The sequence below is a fragment of the Ictalurus punctatus genome, chromosome 3, assembly GCF_001660625.3.
Source record: "Ictalurus punctatus breed USDA103 chromosome 3, Coco_2.0, whole genome shotgun sequence".
Classification (NCBI taxonomy): Eukaryota; Metazoa; Chordata; class Actinopteri; order Siluriformes; family Ictaluridae; genus Ictalurus; species Ictalurus punctatus.
In genome coordinates this window covers 29,837,922-29,855,911 of record NC_030418.2, presented here as the reverse complement: position 1 = coordinate 29,855,911, position 17,990 = coordinate 29,837,922, and the positions used below count along the sequence as shown (strand labels likewise).

General features: G+C 39.7%; 1 protein-coding gene across 3 annotated transcripts in view; it reads right to left on the bottom strand.

Moving 5' to 3' along the window:
• The window catches only part of gstcd (glutathione S-transferase, C-terminal domain containing), a 125,409-nt gene that overhangs the window by 9,556 nt on the left and 97,863 nt on the right, over nucleotides 1–17,990 (bottom strand). For 2 of the 3 annotated variants that reach the window (XR_008396341.1, XM_017463306.3), the window contains exons 9-11: nucleotides 6,900–7,033; nucleotides 4,897–4,927; nucleotides 1,640–1,709 (exon numbers count right to left, since the gene is read on the bottom strand). Coding sequence is in view for 1 of the 3 variants with exons in the window: in XM_017463306.3 (XP_017318795.1) it covers nucleotides 1,640–1,709; nucleotides 4,897–4,927; nucleotides 6,900–7,033 (235 nt within the window). In the remaining 2 variants the exon portion in view is untranslated. Of the gene's footprint in view, nucleotides 1–1,639; nucleotides 1,710–4,896; nucleotides 4,928–6,899; nucleotides 7,034–8,883 lie in introns of those variants that run through there. The other variant, XM_017463307.3, reaches the window with a different exon arrangement.

The window sequence follows — 17,990 nt, the reverse complement described above, 5'->3', positions numbered from 1 at the left end:
TGATAAGTGAGCATGGATCTTAAAGGATTTCAGCCCTGTAAAATATAGTGATGCTGGAAAGTTTGTGAATTTTCTACATTTATGCATAAATATGACCTAAAACATCATGAGATTTTCACACAAGTCCTGAAAGTAAATGAAGAGATCCAAATTAAACAAAGGAAACCAAAAATATTATACTTGGTCATTTAATTATTGAGGAAAATCACCCAATATTATATATCTGTGAGTGGCAAAAGTATGTGAACTTTTGCTTTCACTATCTGGTGTGACCCTCTTGTGCAGTAATAAACTAATCATGGCCGCTAACTGTTGATCAGTCCTGCACATCAGCTTGGAGGAATTTTAGCCTGTTCCTCAGTACAGATTAGTTTAAACTCTGGGATGCTGGTGGGTTTCCTCACATGAACTGCTTGCTTCGGGTCCTTCCACAACATTTATTTTGGGATTAAGGTCAGGACTTTGACTTGGCCGTTCCAAAACATTAACTTACTCTTCTTTAGCCATTCTTTGGTAGAACGACTCGTGTGCTTAGGGTCGTTGTCTTGCTGCTTGCCCCACTTTCTCTTGAGATTCAGATCACGGACAGATGTCCTGACATGTTCCTTGACAATTGGCTGGTATACTTCAGAATTCATTGTTCCTTCAGTGATGGCAAGCCGTTCTGGCCCAGATGCAGCAAAACGGGCCCAAACCATGATACTACCACCATCATGTTTCACAGATGGGATAAAGGTCTTATGCTGGAATGCAGTGTTTTCCTTTCTCCAAACATAATGCTTCTAATTTACACCAAAAAGTTCTATTTTGGTTTCATCCACAAAACATTTTCCAATAGCCTTCTGGCTTGTCCATGTGACCTTTAGCAAACTGCAGACGGGCTGCAATGTTCTTTTTGTAGAGCAGTGGTTTTCTCCTTGCAACCCTGCCATGCACACATTGTTGTTCAGTGTTCTGATGGTGGCCTCATGAACATTAACATTAGCCAATGTGAGAGAGGCCTTTAGTTGCTTAGAAGTTACCCTGGGTTCCTTTGTGACCTCATGGACAATTACACGTCCTACTCTTGGAGTGGTCTTTGCTGATCGATCACTCCTAGGGAGGGTAACAATGGTCTTAATTTTCCTCCATTTGTACACAATCTGTTCGACTGTGGATTGGTGGAATCCAAACTCGTTAGAGATGGTTTTGTAACCTTTTCCAGTCTGATGAGCATCAACAACTCTTTTTCTGAGGTCCTCAGAAATCTCCTTTGTTCGTACCATGATACACTTCCACATGTTGTGAAGATCAGACTTTGATAGGTCCCTGTTCTTTAAATAAAACAGGGTGCTCACTTATACCTGATGGTCATCCCACTGATTGAAAACACCTGACTCTAATTTCACCTTCAAATTAACTGCTAATCCTAGAGGTTCACATACTTTTGCTACTCACATTGGATCATAATATTGGATCATTTTCCTCAACAGATAAAATGACCAAGTATACTTTTGTCTAATTTTTAAATTTGGTTCTCTTTGTCTACGCTTAGGACTTGTGTGAAAATCTGATCATGTTTTAGGTCATATTTATGCAGATATATAGAAAATTCTATAGGGTTCTCAAACTTTCAAGCACCACCATAAGGGAAACTCACCGATTAAACGACGCTCAGTGGGAAGCTGGACAGCTGTCTGGTCCGCAAACCTGCACAAGATCATGTGCTCCTGGACAAAACAAAGACATTTGGGGTTAATGTATTATTAGACTTTCCAGTGAACAGTCTCAGATATTTGACTCTTTTCATGTGGTTTGGAAAAGCTGAGACAGAAAATAGAGTTCTTCTTTTTGTGCACTTTAATCCCCCGCAGTGGCCAGCTTTACTTCCGGTAGGTAGTAATCCAAGATTCTAAAAGTGTTACAGTTTATGATGCACACTATCAAAAGTGCTGCCAATTTTTTGAAGTTTCTGGAGTCCTTTGAGAACTACATTTTGATACTCAGACCTAGAAATAAAAAAATAAAAAAAAGAAAAGAAAAAAGTAGGCATCATCTACTCTTCTTAACCAAATCTCAAAACAATAAATATAATATAGAACTTTATTAACATGGAGCTGGCATCCCCTTTGCAGCTTCAACAGCCTCCACTATGCTCTGAAGGCTTTCTACAAGATGGAAAGTTTTGCCCATTCAGCCAAAAGAGCATTTGTTAGGTACAAATGTTGGACGAGAAGGCCTGGCTCATAACTGATGTTCCAATTCGTCCCAACAGTGTTCAGTTGGGTTGCGGTCAGGGGTCTATGCAGGTCACTGGAGTTCCTCTACACCTCCAAACTCATGAAAGCATGTCATCGTGCACAGGGGCACTGCTATTGTCACAGTCAGCAGGAAAGGGCATTCCCCAAACTGTTTCACAACGCTGGAAGCCTACAATTGTGTAAAATGTCTTTGAATGCTGTAGCATGAACAATACGCTTCACTGGAACAAAGAGGCTGAGCCTAAACCCTGAAAAACAGCTCTAGATCATCATCCCTCATCCACCAAACTTTTGTTGGCACTATACATTCCGGTAGGTTGCGTTCTCCTGGCGTCAGCCAAACCGAGATCCATCCATCAGACTTCCAGGATGAATAGTGAAGCATGATTCATCACTCCAGAGAACACCTTTCCACTGAGTCCAGTGGTAGCGATCTTTACATCACTCCATCGCATAGTGATCTTAGGCTGTATGTGCAGCTGCTTGGCCATGGAAACCTCTTTCATGAAGCTCCTGACACACAATTATTCTGCTGATGTTGGCTTCCAGAGGCAGATTTCAACTCTGTAATTAAAAACAGCAGTGCAACAGAGGAAAGGCTACATGCTACATGCTTCAGCACTCAGCAGTTCTGCTCTGTGAGTTTGCGTGGTCTGTTGCTTTGCGGCTGAGCTGTTGTTGCTCCTAGATGCTTCCATTTGACAATAATAGCACTTCCAGTTAACTGGGGCAGATCTAGAAGGGCAGAAAGTTCAAACTGACTTGTGGAATCTTATGACAGTGCTACGTCTAAAGCCACTGAAGTCTTCAGTAGGAACCATTCTACTGCCAATGTTTGTTTATGGAGATTGCATTGTTATTTTTTAACAATAATAAATGGTTTAGCAGCTAATGCTGTGTTGAGAATGAGTTGGGGAGATAATTTGTGAAGAACTGTAAAAAGAATATATATAAATAAATAAATAGAAATGCAAAGGAGGGGTTTGTTGTTATTTTTAGCCTTCATTCCCAGTGGTCAGGAATGAATGTGTGACCAAATTACAGGCAATCTGAATTGCAGGCATGTATAATACTGCACACCATGTGCTTCGTATGGCACCAATATGCCATTCGTCACAATTGCTTCCTAAGCCGTAATCAGCTGAGAGCAGACAGCAGTGCACTGTGCTCTACAGATGCACTACAGAGAAATACGAAAAAGCCTTTAGTGCCCCGATGACGTGTTCTGAAGTCAAATCAAATATTCTCAAAGATCTCCTGAATCTGAGAAATTATTTAGTCTATACTCATTGTTGGGAATTCGAAAAAATTGAGTGTAGTCAAACTGAACTACCTCTAATCTTAGGTAGTAACGGTGATCGTAGCTACAATAAATCCAACCGTACATCAATTTTCTGTACTGCTTGTCATACACAGGGTCAAAGGGAGCCTTGAGCTTATCCCAGGGAACTCTGGGCATGAGGCGGGGGACACCCTGGACAGGGTGCTAACCCATCACAGGGCACAATCGCACACAAACTCTCCAGGTTGGTAGCCTTGCCGGAAGTAGGTTCGAGCTTAAATATAAAAGACAGGCGATATCTAGAAAGAGCTCCAGAAACAGGGCTGGTGCTGAACTCTACAGGATGGCAGGATCTCCAGGAACAAGGTTTGACTTCCATTTCTGGGCCTAATCTAATCTGCAGATTGGTAGAGCTCCAGGAGCAAGGTACAATCTAAACCACAGGAAAGTAAGTCTTAAGAAAAATGGTAAGTTTTCAGGTTCTTAAATGTCCATGAGCAAGGTCGGAATAAACAATTCAAGATGGTGGTTGGACCTAAACTCCATCTGTGGAGTAGTATGTCTTCAAGTGAACTGTAGGACCTAAACCCTCCAGGGTAGTAGACATCACAAATCATGGATGGACCTAAACCCTTCATGGTAGTAGATCTCCAGGAAATAGATTGAACCTAAATTCTATGGAGTGGCAGATCTTTGAGATCTGGGCTGGACATAAACTCTGATCATTCGCCTGGGAGAAAAGTATGGCAGATCAGTTTTAAAAAACCCATTTCAGCTTGCCATTTATTTTCAGAGATTTAACTTATCTGCGTCTGTTGGGACTTTGTAAGAGGGAGGAGCTGAAGCAATCACAGTAGATCCTGCTGATTACGTTCAATCCCACTTCAATCACTCACATGCCCACTTCAAGTGTCTCTTACAGCCGAAGTAAGAAAGAAGAGTGGAAGAACTACAACCACTTGACGTGCAATAAGTACACTCACAGGAATACTAACATTCAACGGAATATACAAGAGCTGTTAGAACGGTTGGCTACTGCAAACAAAAAGGAATCCATAAACAAGACTAATAAACTGCTCCGAGTTAGCTGTAAAGAGATTACTGAAGCTGTAATGAGCTGTTCAAAACCCACAGCATGAGGACACTAATCTCTTGAGACATTCAGTTTATCCAAAACAGATCTGGTACCACGTGTAGGGATTTCGCTGTCTTATTCACTCTGCAGTATGATTCAGATTTTTACTACAGAGTGTTTACTACAGAGATGAGAGACTTTTCAGCAGTGTAGAGTGCTAAGGCAGAATAAACCAAAGAGACATATCATGACATGCATGTAATAATGATGAGAGGAATGTCTAACACCTTTACACTTACCTTATATGTCAACACGTCTGCAAATTTCTTACTGCGAAGAACGAAGGAAAGGAGGATTAATAACGCATCTAACAACTGAGGTGCAATTTAAATAAATAAAAAAAAGAACAGGTGAAAGACGAGCAATGACTTGTAGTCAAGACTACAGGGTGTCCCATAAGTCTCCATAAAGTGAGGAAATCAACACTTTTTAGCTAAATGTCGTCCACAATGTTTCATACTTAGTTTATGTAATATCTCATTTTTTTCCAGATAGCCTTTAAGAACGCCTTTGAGAAACGAAGAACGTACTGACATCGTTTTCATGGCTGCATCGGGAAGCTGTCGCAAGGTTGACACTAAATTAGATTATGAGAACAGGCAGTCAATGAGTACTTAAATGCGTCTTGTCTGTGGCATAATAATGAATAAACTACAGTTGCACAACAACATCTGATTGGCTGTGTACTCGCTATGATTTGGGGGTAGGGCTTGGGGGGGGACTAGGGGGTAACAATTATAAGTGTCAACGACACTGCAGCTAAACGTGTTAACAAATTAAAAAATACTGGAAGTGCTGGGGAACAACTGAGAAGCGGACATCCACGAACATCCGCTGACGAAGGTACAACCGACATGGTGCTGGCAAAATTAGTCCCCTGGACACTCTGTAGTTGCTGAAGTTAAAAAAAATAATAATCATGGCATTAAGAGCGGATTATAAAGTAAGTTTTTAAATAATCCAAAATTGAATTTAAGTGAGTGAATGTACTGTACTGAATATGAACACATATTAAGGCCTTGATAAGAGAATATAGTAGCCACTGTTGCAGACAAAATAACTTGCATTAATATAAAGGATTCAGCTGAAGGCAACTCATCAGGCCAGAGACAAGTTACAGGGCTACAGACATTAGGAAAAGGTTTTTGTGTGTTTGCTGAGCTGACAACATGGCTTGTTAAAAAAATAAATAAATAAAGACAATGAAAACGGAATGTTTAAACACGAATGGACAGAGAATTACGTATTTATTACTATTTCAAAACAGAAATCTTATCCGTTCAGAGTCCTTAGGGCCAGTCAAAAGTCATCGATCAGTGTCTTCTAGCCACAAACTAATCTCTAATGGTTACTCATTTGGTTAACAGTAATAGTTGACTATTCAATCATGTTAGTAGATTCTCCAGACCCTTGTAGGCAAAAAATTGGAACTTCAGAAATTTCTGTTTTATATCCCTGCCTTATACTGGAGTATTTTCTTGTGTTTACGTGTATCAGTCTGTAGGACTGGCTGGTATAAGACAAGCCAGTTTTGCTTTCAGGATTAATAAAGCATGTCTCAACCTTAGCATCAATCCTTCTGTCACCAGTTAGCGTTCCTTCAACATTAGCAGGGTGAGAGTTTGTTTTTGCGTAAAGTACTCCATTGTTAGACAGCCACACCACCAAACACCTCGAATATTTGGGAAGGAGATATTCTGTAGCTGTCACTCGACTGTAGAGGCGTTCAACACGTGGCTGTTTTCAGGACTGCGCATTAGCGTGAAAAGGAAACACCCCAAACCATACAGACTGCCTGTCAGGCTTACTGTAAAATAACAATCTGACACCATCCACGTCAGTCAGCATGTTAAACAAACACTGCTGCCAGAAAACAAATCAACATGGCACTGTCATGGCAACAGCTCAGGCATGACGGCAAAACGACTCCGTTCGGCTTCGCATACTGATACCCGTGACCCTCTGGAGAAAAATATACTCCTATTGCATTGGATTACAGGATTACCCAGCCTACCCTCCAAGGCTAAAACAGAATGCACGGCAAATGATAAAGTTGTTTTTGTTATTTATTAACTTATTTGAATTCAGGTATGGTGTACTGCTGCTGCTTCGACAGTGCTGGAGGGAAGGAAGAGAAAGACAGGACATCTAATAAGACTTAATAACATGCAAGAATATAGCCAGGCAGACATTTCATATATGAGTAGGAACAAGAAAAGTAAACACACACACACAAACTAACCTCCTAGGGAAGGTGAACTTGAGCGTATTCTGGATGAAGCCGTAACAGCATGGACTGATCACGAACCCGGCTTTGGCCTGAACGCAGCGATCCAGAACCATGTCTGTCGCCACACCACATGCATGTAGAGCCACCTGCGTTATATAAAACACAAAATCATACATACAACTTCTCTGACCATCATTACACACGTCCTATACATATTACAGCATATCTCTTTCTTGGCTTATATACAGACCTTGCTGCTATTTCAAACTTTGTTTTTTTTAAAAAAAAACATTCTTGCTGCTAATAGGACGGATTTCCGCTGAACTGTTTGATAATGCACAGCATACAGACAACTGTTTTTATTTTTATTAATGTGCCTCAGTGACTACACAAACAACAACCCATTAAAACTTGATCTGTAGTTAGCACTTATTATATTTTTGTGTACCACGCTGCTATATTGTTGCGCAACCCCGCAGTCCTGGAGAAACGATATTTTATTCCAATTAATACGAGTTTTATGGAGGAATGTCAATAAAATTGCACTTGACATGTTTATGAGTCATCTACAGGGATATCTGGTTTACCCTCCACCTGCAGCTGCCTTTAATCAAGCATTAATTAAAAGCCCCTTTAGATTATGAGAACAGGCAGTCAATGAGTACTTAAATAAGCCTTGTCTGTGGCATAATAATGAATAGATTACAGTTGCACAGCAACGTCTGATTGGTTGTGTACTCGCTATGATTTGGGGGTAGGGGTTGGCGGGGGGACTAGGGGGCCACAATTATAACTGAGTAAAAGTCCTAAATATCCCATGAAAAAAGCTAAATTAGAATCAGGAGAATTTAGAATTCAACATTAATAACAAATGCTGCAAAATCACACCACGTCACCTTTGTTAGGAATCTGTATGAATTTATGAGTTCAGTATCTTATAATCATCAAATATCCCGAATGTAAGAAAAGCAAGCGACACTAACGGACATCCGTCAGGCAAAGATGGCCGATCGCACTGTCCATATAAACTGGCATGGATTTGACTGGATGTTTTAAATCTAGTTAATAAATACTAAAAGTTCGTGTGACCAGGCAAGAAAAAGGTCATAATATACAAAACTAAATAAATACAAGAACAAAATCAAATTTGAAATCTTTCTTAATATCAATGGTCAGAACATTAGCTTCAACTGTCAAGATGCTATATTTACGTGAAAGTGACTATTTATTTGTACTGCTTTCAGTCAGTAAGAACAAACTTAGTAGTGCATTATAATGAAGTCTAGTTTGAAAAGATAAAAATCGGACCAAAATGAATTCAATTTCTTAACTTGGACAGTTAAGGAACAGTTTTTTTCTTTCTTGTGGACTCTTGGCACCTAATGTGCAACATATTATATGTAAATCATATACATCCCATAAGGTACATCCGATACATGCACAGACAAATTAAACTATGACGAGTCTGACCAACAATCAATGCAGAGCGAGAGAGATTTACAGATACAGACACAAGTAAGTTCATGCCCTGTGATTGATTAACTCAAACCATAATTACAAACACTTGGAGGGGAGTGCACACTAGCGAAGTCCGCTCATTGATCTGTTAGCAGTTTGAGCACGAAGTTGACACTCCTCTAAGGCAACAGTGTAACAGAGCATGATAGCAGAGGACTCTGTGCACATTAGCTGCAAACCGGTAAAAACTGCTTGAAGGAAGCTGAATAAGAGCCACAGAGGCCCTAGGGGATGAGTAGAAGATGGGCAAGTATTCATCGCCTCCTTCTCCACTGCAGAAACCATGACCGAGCTCAGATGAGGGCAAACACATTCTGATAATCACTTACATTGTGTATGGTTACTTTTAAAATCTTTTCATGAAAATCATGGACATTTATAAATATATATATATATATATATATATATATATATATATATATATATATATATATATATATATATATATATACACACATATATATATACACACACACACACACACACAAAAAAAATATATAAATCACATTGCCCCATTGCTGCGCTCCCTGCATCGTCCTCCTGTATGTTGCCCGAAGCAGATTTAAAACATTGATGCATTCCGTACAACACTTTATGTAAGTGCAGTGTTCATACGGCTGCATAACTCTTACACAAGCCCTTCCTGACCAACTCACACAAACTACACAACATTCTACTTAACCCCTCGAGACCATCCAACAAACTGCACAATGCTTTATTTACGGACAGTTTTCATCGTGCTACGTAACATTTACAAACTACACAGTTACAAAACAATTCATATAAGATTAGTGTTCATAGGGCTGTGCAACACCTACATAAGCACTTCCTGACCATCTGACAAAAACTGCATAATTCTATACATATGGGCAGTGTTCAAAGGCTTCAAAGGGCAGTCAAAAGTTTAGACACACTCATTCTTTCTTTATTTTCCCAAATTTTAGAAGAATAATCAGGTCATCAAAACTCTGGAGTAACACAAATGGAACTATGTTGTGATAAAAAAAAAAAATCTTAAAGATCTTGAGAAACATTTCAGTCGAGTGTCTACAAACTTCTGACTGGTAGTGTACGCCCTTCCTGTACGCCCACCTGACAAACTGCATAACAGTTTATTTAAGAGCAGAGTTCATAGGGCTTCGTAACACCTACATAAGCCCTTTCTAACAATCTGACAAACTGCATGACACTTTAATTAAGAGAAGCGTTCATACGGCATCATAACACCTACATAAGCCCTTCATGCTCAACTGACATAAACTGGATAACACTTTACACACAGACAGTGTTCATATGGCTTCATAAAACATACATAAGCCCTTCATGACCATCTGATGAACTGCTTAACCCTTTATCTAAGGGCAGTGCTCACAGTACTACATAACATTTACATCCTGACCATCCGACATAACATTTTACTTAAGAACATTGTTTATAGGGCTAGATAACACTTACGTAAGCACTTTACTGTGTAACGCCTTATTTAAGGGCAGTTTTCATAGGGCTACATATAACATACATAAGGTTTTCATGACCATCTGATGAACTGCATAATGCTGTATTTAAGGGTTGTGTTCACAGTGATATATAATATTTACATCCTGACCATCCGACATAACAGTTTACTTAAGGAAATTGTTTATACAGCTACATAACACCTACACAAGCCCTTCCTAACCATCTGACATCAATTTTATAATACCTTATTTAAGAGCAGTGTTCATAGGGATATAGAACATCTACATAAGTTTACATATGGGGTCAATCTGTACCACGCAAAGATACACAAGCCGGTCTGCAGACGTCCCTTCTTCCCTTGGGTGAAATGAGAATATTATTATTTTGAAGTCACATGACCCTGTGATCCAATGAGTCAATACCACTTCAGCTCAATTCTTTGAAGCTGAGCATCCCCATAATGCATTATGTTTCAGTTCTGACGGCCTTCTAATACACTACATTTCGAACATATTTAGCTCTCGTGCTAAATAATAAAACTTTTTGAGTCGGTCCTCTCTTACAGTCCTGATTCATCTAGGAAAAAAGGAGACTGAAGAAAACATCTCAACCATCTGTTAATGGAAAAGTAATGTACAGTGTGCATCAGATCTTCTCTAATAATAGCGACTCATGTAACAGAATAAAAGAAATTCTTCGATGAGAGCAGGAGAGCTTATCATGTTGCTTCTCGCTACATAATTACCTGAAGTTCACGCAGGCCACAGCTAACAAAAGATCAACCCTGTGTTGATTTTACGTATGTGGTCTCCAGCTGTAACTCTCAGCGAAAACATGGCCAAAATAAAATAAAGAAAAAAGCTATCTTGCTAGAAGATCAGACAAATGCTGTTTTGCTTTTTGGTATACAAAAACAGGACATCTTATATGCATAATTTCATTTGTTATGCCAAAATAAGCATCTCTATGGAAACTAATACATGACATTATATTTGGACTCGTACACTCAAGTGGAATATAATCGATATAAATTAAAAGTTCTGTTGATGCAGAGGGAAAATAAAAGCTCTGTAATGAGGTCTGCATTAAGCATCAATTATTACTAATAAAAGATAATAAAAGATAATGTTGTTGTTGAGAAATGTAACTTCTTTATTAGCTTCAACTGCATTTGAGCTTTGTTTTTAAATTCAGCTTTGCTGTTAAATCTTTGATACCAGAACAACTTAAGGCAATGTCAAGCACAAAATCTCTTTATTTTAATAATTAGGTGAAAGAATAATGCTGCAGATCATTAATATGCTGCTGGAAAGCTACCAAATGCAACATAAACACTAAGAGGGTAGACCCGTGTTAATTTTAAATCCACTTGTTTCCAAGTACGGAAGCCCTAAGCGGCCATGCGTTATTAATTTTTTTTTTTCTGTTATTTTCTCGTGATCTCGACTTGATTTTCTTGATAACTTTGATAACTTTTTATTATGTCGAGATCACAAGAAAATTAAGTTGAGATTATGAGAAAACAACTTTTGTTATGTCGAGATTCCTGAGAAAATGAAGTCGCGATCACGAGAAACTACAGAAAAATAATTTATAATGCATGGCCGCTTAGGACTTTGGTATCCAAGTGTATGCGTGCACAATGAATATATCTGAGTTTGGGAAATCTCACAGCTAAAATAGCAGATCAGATCAGTCCTGCTGTCATGAAGAAAAAAGGAACTGCCTGTAAAGCGATGAGAAAATAAGGAGAAGGTTGTTAAAACATCAGCAAAGCTTTGAACCTTCTTGAGAGTGCTGTTAAATCCATTAAAACAAAGTGGGGGGAAAAAAAAACCCAGACACTACCAAGACCATGCCAAAACAAATGCTCGGGCAAGAAAGGCAATTATCAGAGAAGTGTTTAAGAGTCCGGCTAGAACAGTGAAGGGGTTACAGAGTTTACTGTGCAGACCTCAACAATATAATCAGTTCTTCACAGATCCAATGGTTTGATAAAACAAAAATTTCCCCATTTGAACTAAAGCTAAAGCATAGTGGTTTAGTGTAAACCAAATACAGCCATAAACACCATTCCTGTGGTCAAGCATGGTGATGGTAGCATCATGCTCTAGGATTGTTTTGTTTTTAGCAGAAGAACTGGAAAGCTCGTCATTGCAGGCAAAGTGTATTCAGCCAAATATAAGCAAACTTTTGATAAGAACCTGTTTCAGTCAGCCAGACATCTGCATTTAGTGTGAAAATACATGCTCCAGCAGCAGAATGAGCCAAAGCACAGGGCAAAAACTACAAAGGAAAAAAGAACTAAATAAAAAGAAGTTTGTGTTTTTGAATCGCATAATCGAAGCCCAACTTAAAACCAATTTAAAATCCGTGGCATGACCTGAAAATTGACATCCGACGACATTCTTCGGCTAATTTTGGAGAACATTTGCATCGATGAATGGAAGAAAAAATGCCCAATCTAAATGTGCAAAGCTCACGTAGATACATCTGTGACAACTCAAACCTGTAACTGCTTCAAAAGGATAATTCACACTGAGGTGTCGGATATTCATCAACTAAGCTGTTTTCAGTTTTTCAAATCATTCCGAGGACATCTAAATACTTCATCTAATTTTATTTCCATTGAGAGTCCCTGCAAAAAAAAAAAAGAGCAGGAAAAAAACCATCCCATTCCGATGTGCTTAAATTTGATGTTGCACGGCGCCAAAAACAAGTGCTTATGCAGTTTAAGAGTGAAACCCTTATGTTGTCTTCTGCTATTGTAGCCCACTTGCCTCAAGGTTTGACATGTTGTGTGTTCTGGAAAGAGTGGTTATTTGCGTTAACATAGCTGTCCTCTCAACTCAAAACTATTCTGATCTCTCTCATCAACAACGTGTTTCTGCCTGCAGAACTGCTACTCACTGGAGGTTTTTTTGCACCATGCTGTGTAAACTCTAGAGAATGTTGGGTGTGAAAATCCCAGGAGATCGGCAGTTTGTGAAATACTCAAACGAGCCTGTCTGGCAACAACAACCATGCCACGATCAAAATCACCGAGATCACATTTTTCCCCATTCTGATGTTTAACATGAACATCAACTGAAGCACATGTTTCCACATGAGTGGCTGATTCAGTACGTTTACATGGACAACAATAATGCGATATTAACCCGATTAAGACGATACTCTTTAAGAAACTTAAGAAACTAGCATGTAAACAGCGATTATTGATGACCTTAATCCGATTAAAGTCATACTCGAAGTAAACACAAATGGAATTAAGACGTGTGGAGTACTCCTGTTTTAGTCGCATTATGGAAGTGTATTACAGACATGTACACGCCTTAATCACACTATTAACGTCGTGTGAGAGTTTTCACCGCATTTTACGACAGGACACGTACACACACGGCAGAGCTCGACCGTTTAACGGCAAACAAGAGAGCACGGCTGCGTCCCAAACCATGTACTTACCTGCTATATAGTAGGAGAAATACACGTATCTCAGCTACTATATAGACGGTAAGTACGCGGTTTGGGACGCAGCCTACGGCTTCAAGCAGTCGTCTATTTGCACGTATAGCATGACAAATAATTAACTGCACTTGAAGCTTTCGTAACATTAAAAATGAAACACCCAAAACTGTATACGGTTCCATAACGAAGACGAACTATATGATACGTGAAATTCTGGAGGGAACGTCGGACAGCGTGGCGCGGTGACGTAATGACGTGTGCTGTTAATCTAACTATGTTCTATAACATGTACAACAGGAACATGAAAGGAGTATTCTAAAAGCGACTCATGTAAACACCTTAATCAGAATATTATCTTATTCAGAATAAGGTCAACAATTAGATTACTGCTGTCCGTGTAAGTGTAGTCAGTGACTGCATAAATGAGCAGTTATTCCTAACGAAGTGGCTGGCCAGGTTGTTATAATAGCAGTATAGCATATACACAAATACACGTCTCCTAGATCTGATTTTATTTTCCAAACTGACTGCTTTGATGACCTCTGTAATCTAAGATTTTCACTCACCGTTTATAATTAAAAAAAAAAAAAATGAAAATCCCATGTAAAATATGACATCACAATAAAGTCTAAGTCAGGAGTGTCCAATCTTATCCAGACAAGGCAGGTGTGGGTTCAGGTTTTCATTCCGACCAAGCAAAAGCCACATCCGAGTCTACTGAAAGCCAGGATCAACTGATTAAACAGGTGGAATCAGATGTGGCTCCTGCTTGATTGGAGTGAAAACCTGCATGCCCATCCGCCCTTTGTGGATAAGATTCGACTCCCCTGATCTAAGTCAGGTATTTGATAGCCACTCATTTAAATTTTTTTTCATTCTACTGTATAATTGCCAATAGTGGTTAACCTTTAAAAACTCAAAGTGTTCAAAAACTTTGGACTGCAAATAAATGTTCACCAGCAGCGTCAACTGCCCTTAGCCTTCCATTATAAATGAGTTTCAAGCAAATTGATTTTTTTGTTTGTTTGTTCTTTTCTCGGTACAGGAAACAGGTTAAAATGATTGCTTGTGGTAAACAGATATGCTATAGAAATGGTACATAGAGATTAGGTTGAAAAATGCTGAAGCATTCCTTTAACAACCTAGAACTTAGATTAGATTCTGCCTCCCTTGTAAGTGGATTTGAACAGCAGCATCTGCCAAATGAATAAATGTAACCGTAAAGGTCTTCAGTCACTGCTGCTGAACCATGCTACAGCCACAACAAATTAAGTCTGCACCAGCCAACAGCTCCACAGTCCCCCCCCCATACATCACTCCTGCTATGTTTGATCACATCTTCACACAAGCCTGAAGCTGAAAGTACAAGTTTATGTATGATTGTCAGAAAAAATTGTAGCGACTCGTTTTCACGCCTCAAACCCCTGATGAGGTCGTAAGTAACAGCCTCTGTCTGACTCCTGCAGTAGCATTTAAACAGACAGGCCAGAGAGAATGTAACCAAGCACAGCTAACATATATCCTGCAGTACGGTGTTATTGCAAGACCGGATAGATCATCCAGATTCTAACGCTATTTTACTGCACAAGCAGCAATCCAACATTGTATGAACTAACCAAGCAGAATCAGAGCTCTGGTTACACACTAAATATTAAAACCAGACAAATGGTGGTTTAGTGTTTAGCACGTTCGCCTAGCACCTCCAGGGTTGGGGGTTTGATTCCCCCTTCCGCCCTGTGCACGCAGAGTTCGCATGTTCTCCCTGTGATTCGTCTGTTTCCTCCTCCAGTCCAAAGACATGCGGTGTAGGCTGATTGGCATTTCCAAATTGTCCGTTGTGTGTGAATGTGTGTGTGTGATTGTGCCCTGCAATGGGTTGGAACCCCATCCAGGGTGTCCCCTGCTCCGAGTTCCCTGGGATAGGCTTCAGGCTTCCCTGCAACCCTGTGTAGTAGAAGCGAAATAGAAAACGGTTAGATAGAGGGTCGGGTTGGATCTGGAGTGTATCCCAGGATGGGGACACAACCTGGATGGGACACCAGTCCATCATAAGGCAACATTTACACCTAGGAGAAATTTAACGTTAGCTGTACAACAAGTGATTTGGGGGGGAGGGAGGAAACTGGAGATCCCAGAGGAAACCCACGCAAGAACAGACGGTCACCTGAGCTCTGGATGGAACCAAGGATCCTGAAGCTGTGGGGCAGTAATGCAACCCAGCTCTGCTTACAAGTGAAACAAAAAAAAATTTAGAAGCAAGACATTAGATCCAGGTAGGAATATTGCAAAAAACAATGGCTCGCATCCTGTGAAAGACACCCACATGAAAAAAAAATACAGTCTAGACCTTGAAATATTATGTGCTGCTTTCCCAGTAGAGATCTGCCAAATCCAAATGCACAGCCACAAATAAGATGATGTAAACTTCCTGTGTCTGGGTAAGAGACAGACAATTTGCCAGGCTGAAAAAGAGCACATGGTTTGGATTGAAGGCCAAGTAGAGCAGGTCTCCATGGAGCACAGCGCAAGCTGAAACATCTCATTAGGGCAATGAGCATACAAAAAAGGCAGACATTCAACAAAACACTAACAGCAAAGCCACACACAGGGCCGCCCGAGTGATGATCATGTTATGTAACTCAACCAAGCGATCAGCTCTGTAGAAGAAATGAGCCATTCAATCTCAAGGTAGATTACATGAACAAACCCCTGTGGCCTGGGGAATCAACATCTTTTCAACACAACATTAAAAAGAAAGCGCAACTACAATGGCAAATATCAGTGACATTCCCAGGGCCAATTCAACAGTTCCAAGGCAAATCAAGATCAGTGTTTATTTCTATAAAGATCTCGTCATGATGGTTGCAGTGCCCTCATTACTTACAATAACAATCCGTGCTAATGAGTTATATAACTTCCAAGAATCTAACCAATGCAATGTAGTAAAAGCCTAATGCAACGCCTTTCACTTTGATACTGGGCAAAAAAGAAATCACTATATGTCATTTTCAAGGTTCCTTTCGCTGCACTATATATAAAAAAAACACAAAATGAGAGGAGAAAATCCCCTGTTAACACTCCTTAGTCAGCATCTCTAGAGTTCACTCTTACCTCAATCACAGATGTCAATGTCAGTAAAAAAAAAAAAAAAAAAATGGAATAGCAGTCCTTTGTTCTTTAAAATATCTGCAATCAAAACACTCTTCAATAGACAAAAAAAAAATGCTATGAAGTAATTTGGGTGATAGCAAGTGGAATGTTTCAAAAAAATAAAACCATGTATGATCCAAAAAAAAAAAAAAAGAAAGCAAAAGAAGTATTGGGACAGATGTAAGCATTAACTGAAACTCGATCTGTAGCTGCATGATTTTCTGCCCTGACCTGCTGCCACATGACTGGCTGATCAGATAAGTGGAAGAATGTGCAGGTGTTCCTATTAAAGTCCGCAGTGAGTGGATGAATATATGTTCTTTTATCCTTTGTGTATTTTGTTTAACGTTTGCTATAATAATTGTTGAAGTACACTGATTCGGTGAAACTGAAAACGTACAGCCCATCATCCTCTTCCATCTCTTTCTCCTCCTCTTCCTCAACTTCCTCCCCATCATCTGACACCACATAATCATCCAGCGGCTCCTTCTAATCATGAACACTCTTCTCTCTGTACCGTGCATCTCCACATCATCCTATACATTCTCCTCATCCTCATAATCCTCCTTCTTCTTCTCATCATCCTCATCATTCTTCTGTTCATCTTTATCATTCTCGTCCTCATCATGCTACACATTTTCCACTTCCATTTCCCACACATATTCCTCCTCTTTTGATTCAAATCCGCTCCACATCATTCTTCTTCTTCTCCTTATCTTTGATCTGCAGTTCAACATCATCTATCCTGATGCTCTTTCTCTATAATTCTCCTCCTCCCTGCCATCATTTCTCCTGCTCCTCTTTCTCATTAGCATTCATCTCATCCTCAGCATCATCTATCCTGCTCTTCTTTCTCATTCCTCTCATCATAATTTTCTCTTCATACTTATCATTCTTCTCCTCATCATCATTCTACGCTACTGCGTCCTCATTTTCCACATCCCTCTCTTCCTCCTCTTTTTTTTACTTAATTTTCCTCCACATCATTCTTTTCCTTCGCATCTCTGCTCCGCGATTCTTCATCATATCTCCTGCCTTCTTTCTCATCATCATTCACCTCCTCGTCAGCATCTTCATCATCTCTCCTGCTGCTCTCTCATCATCATTCACCTCCTCGTCAGCATCTTCATCATCTCTCCTGCTGCTCTTTCTCATTATTATTCTCATGTTCCTCTATATCTTTCTGTTCATCCTTCTTCTCCTCATCGTTCTGACAATCCCACCACTGTCATCCACTGCATCCTCATTGTCCACCTTCTTTTCATTCCACCTTCCGCTTCATAAGTCTGCTACTCATACTCATCACTCTCCTTTCTCCTCCTCATCATCATCATCAATGTCATCCAGTCCTTTCTTCACCTGCAACTTGATACAGTATACAGCAGTTCTGGGCTGAGCTCCTTGCTCAGTGAAACAATCGTGGAAGATTCGAGGTGCTGCGATTTTGAAATCACAACCTCGCCATCGCACAAAGCCTTAACCTTGAAGTCACCACTTCATTATCATTCTCCT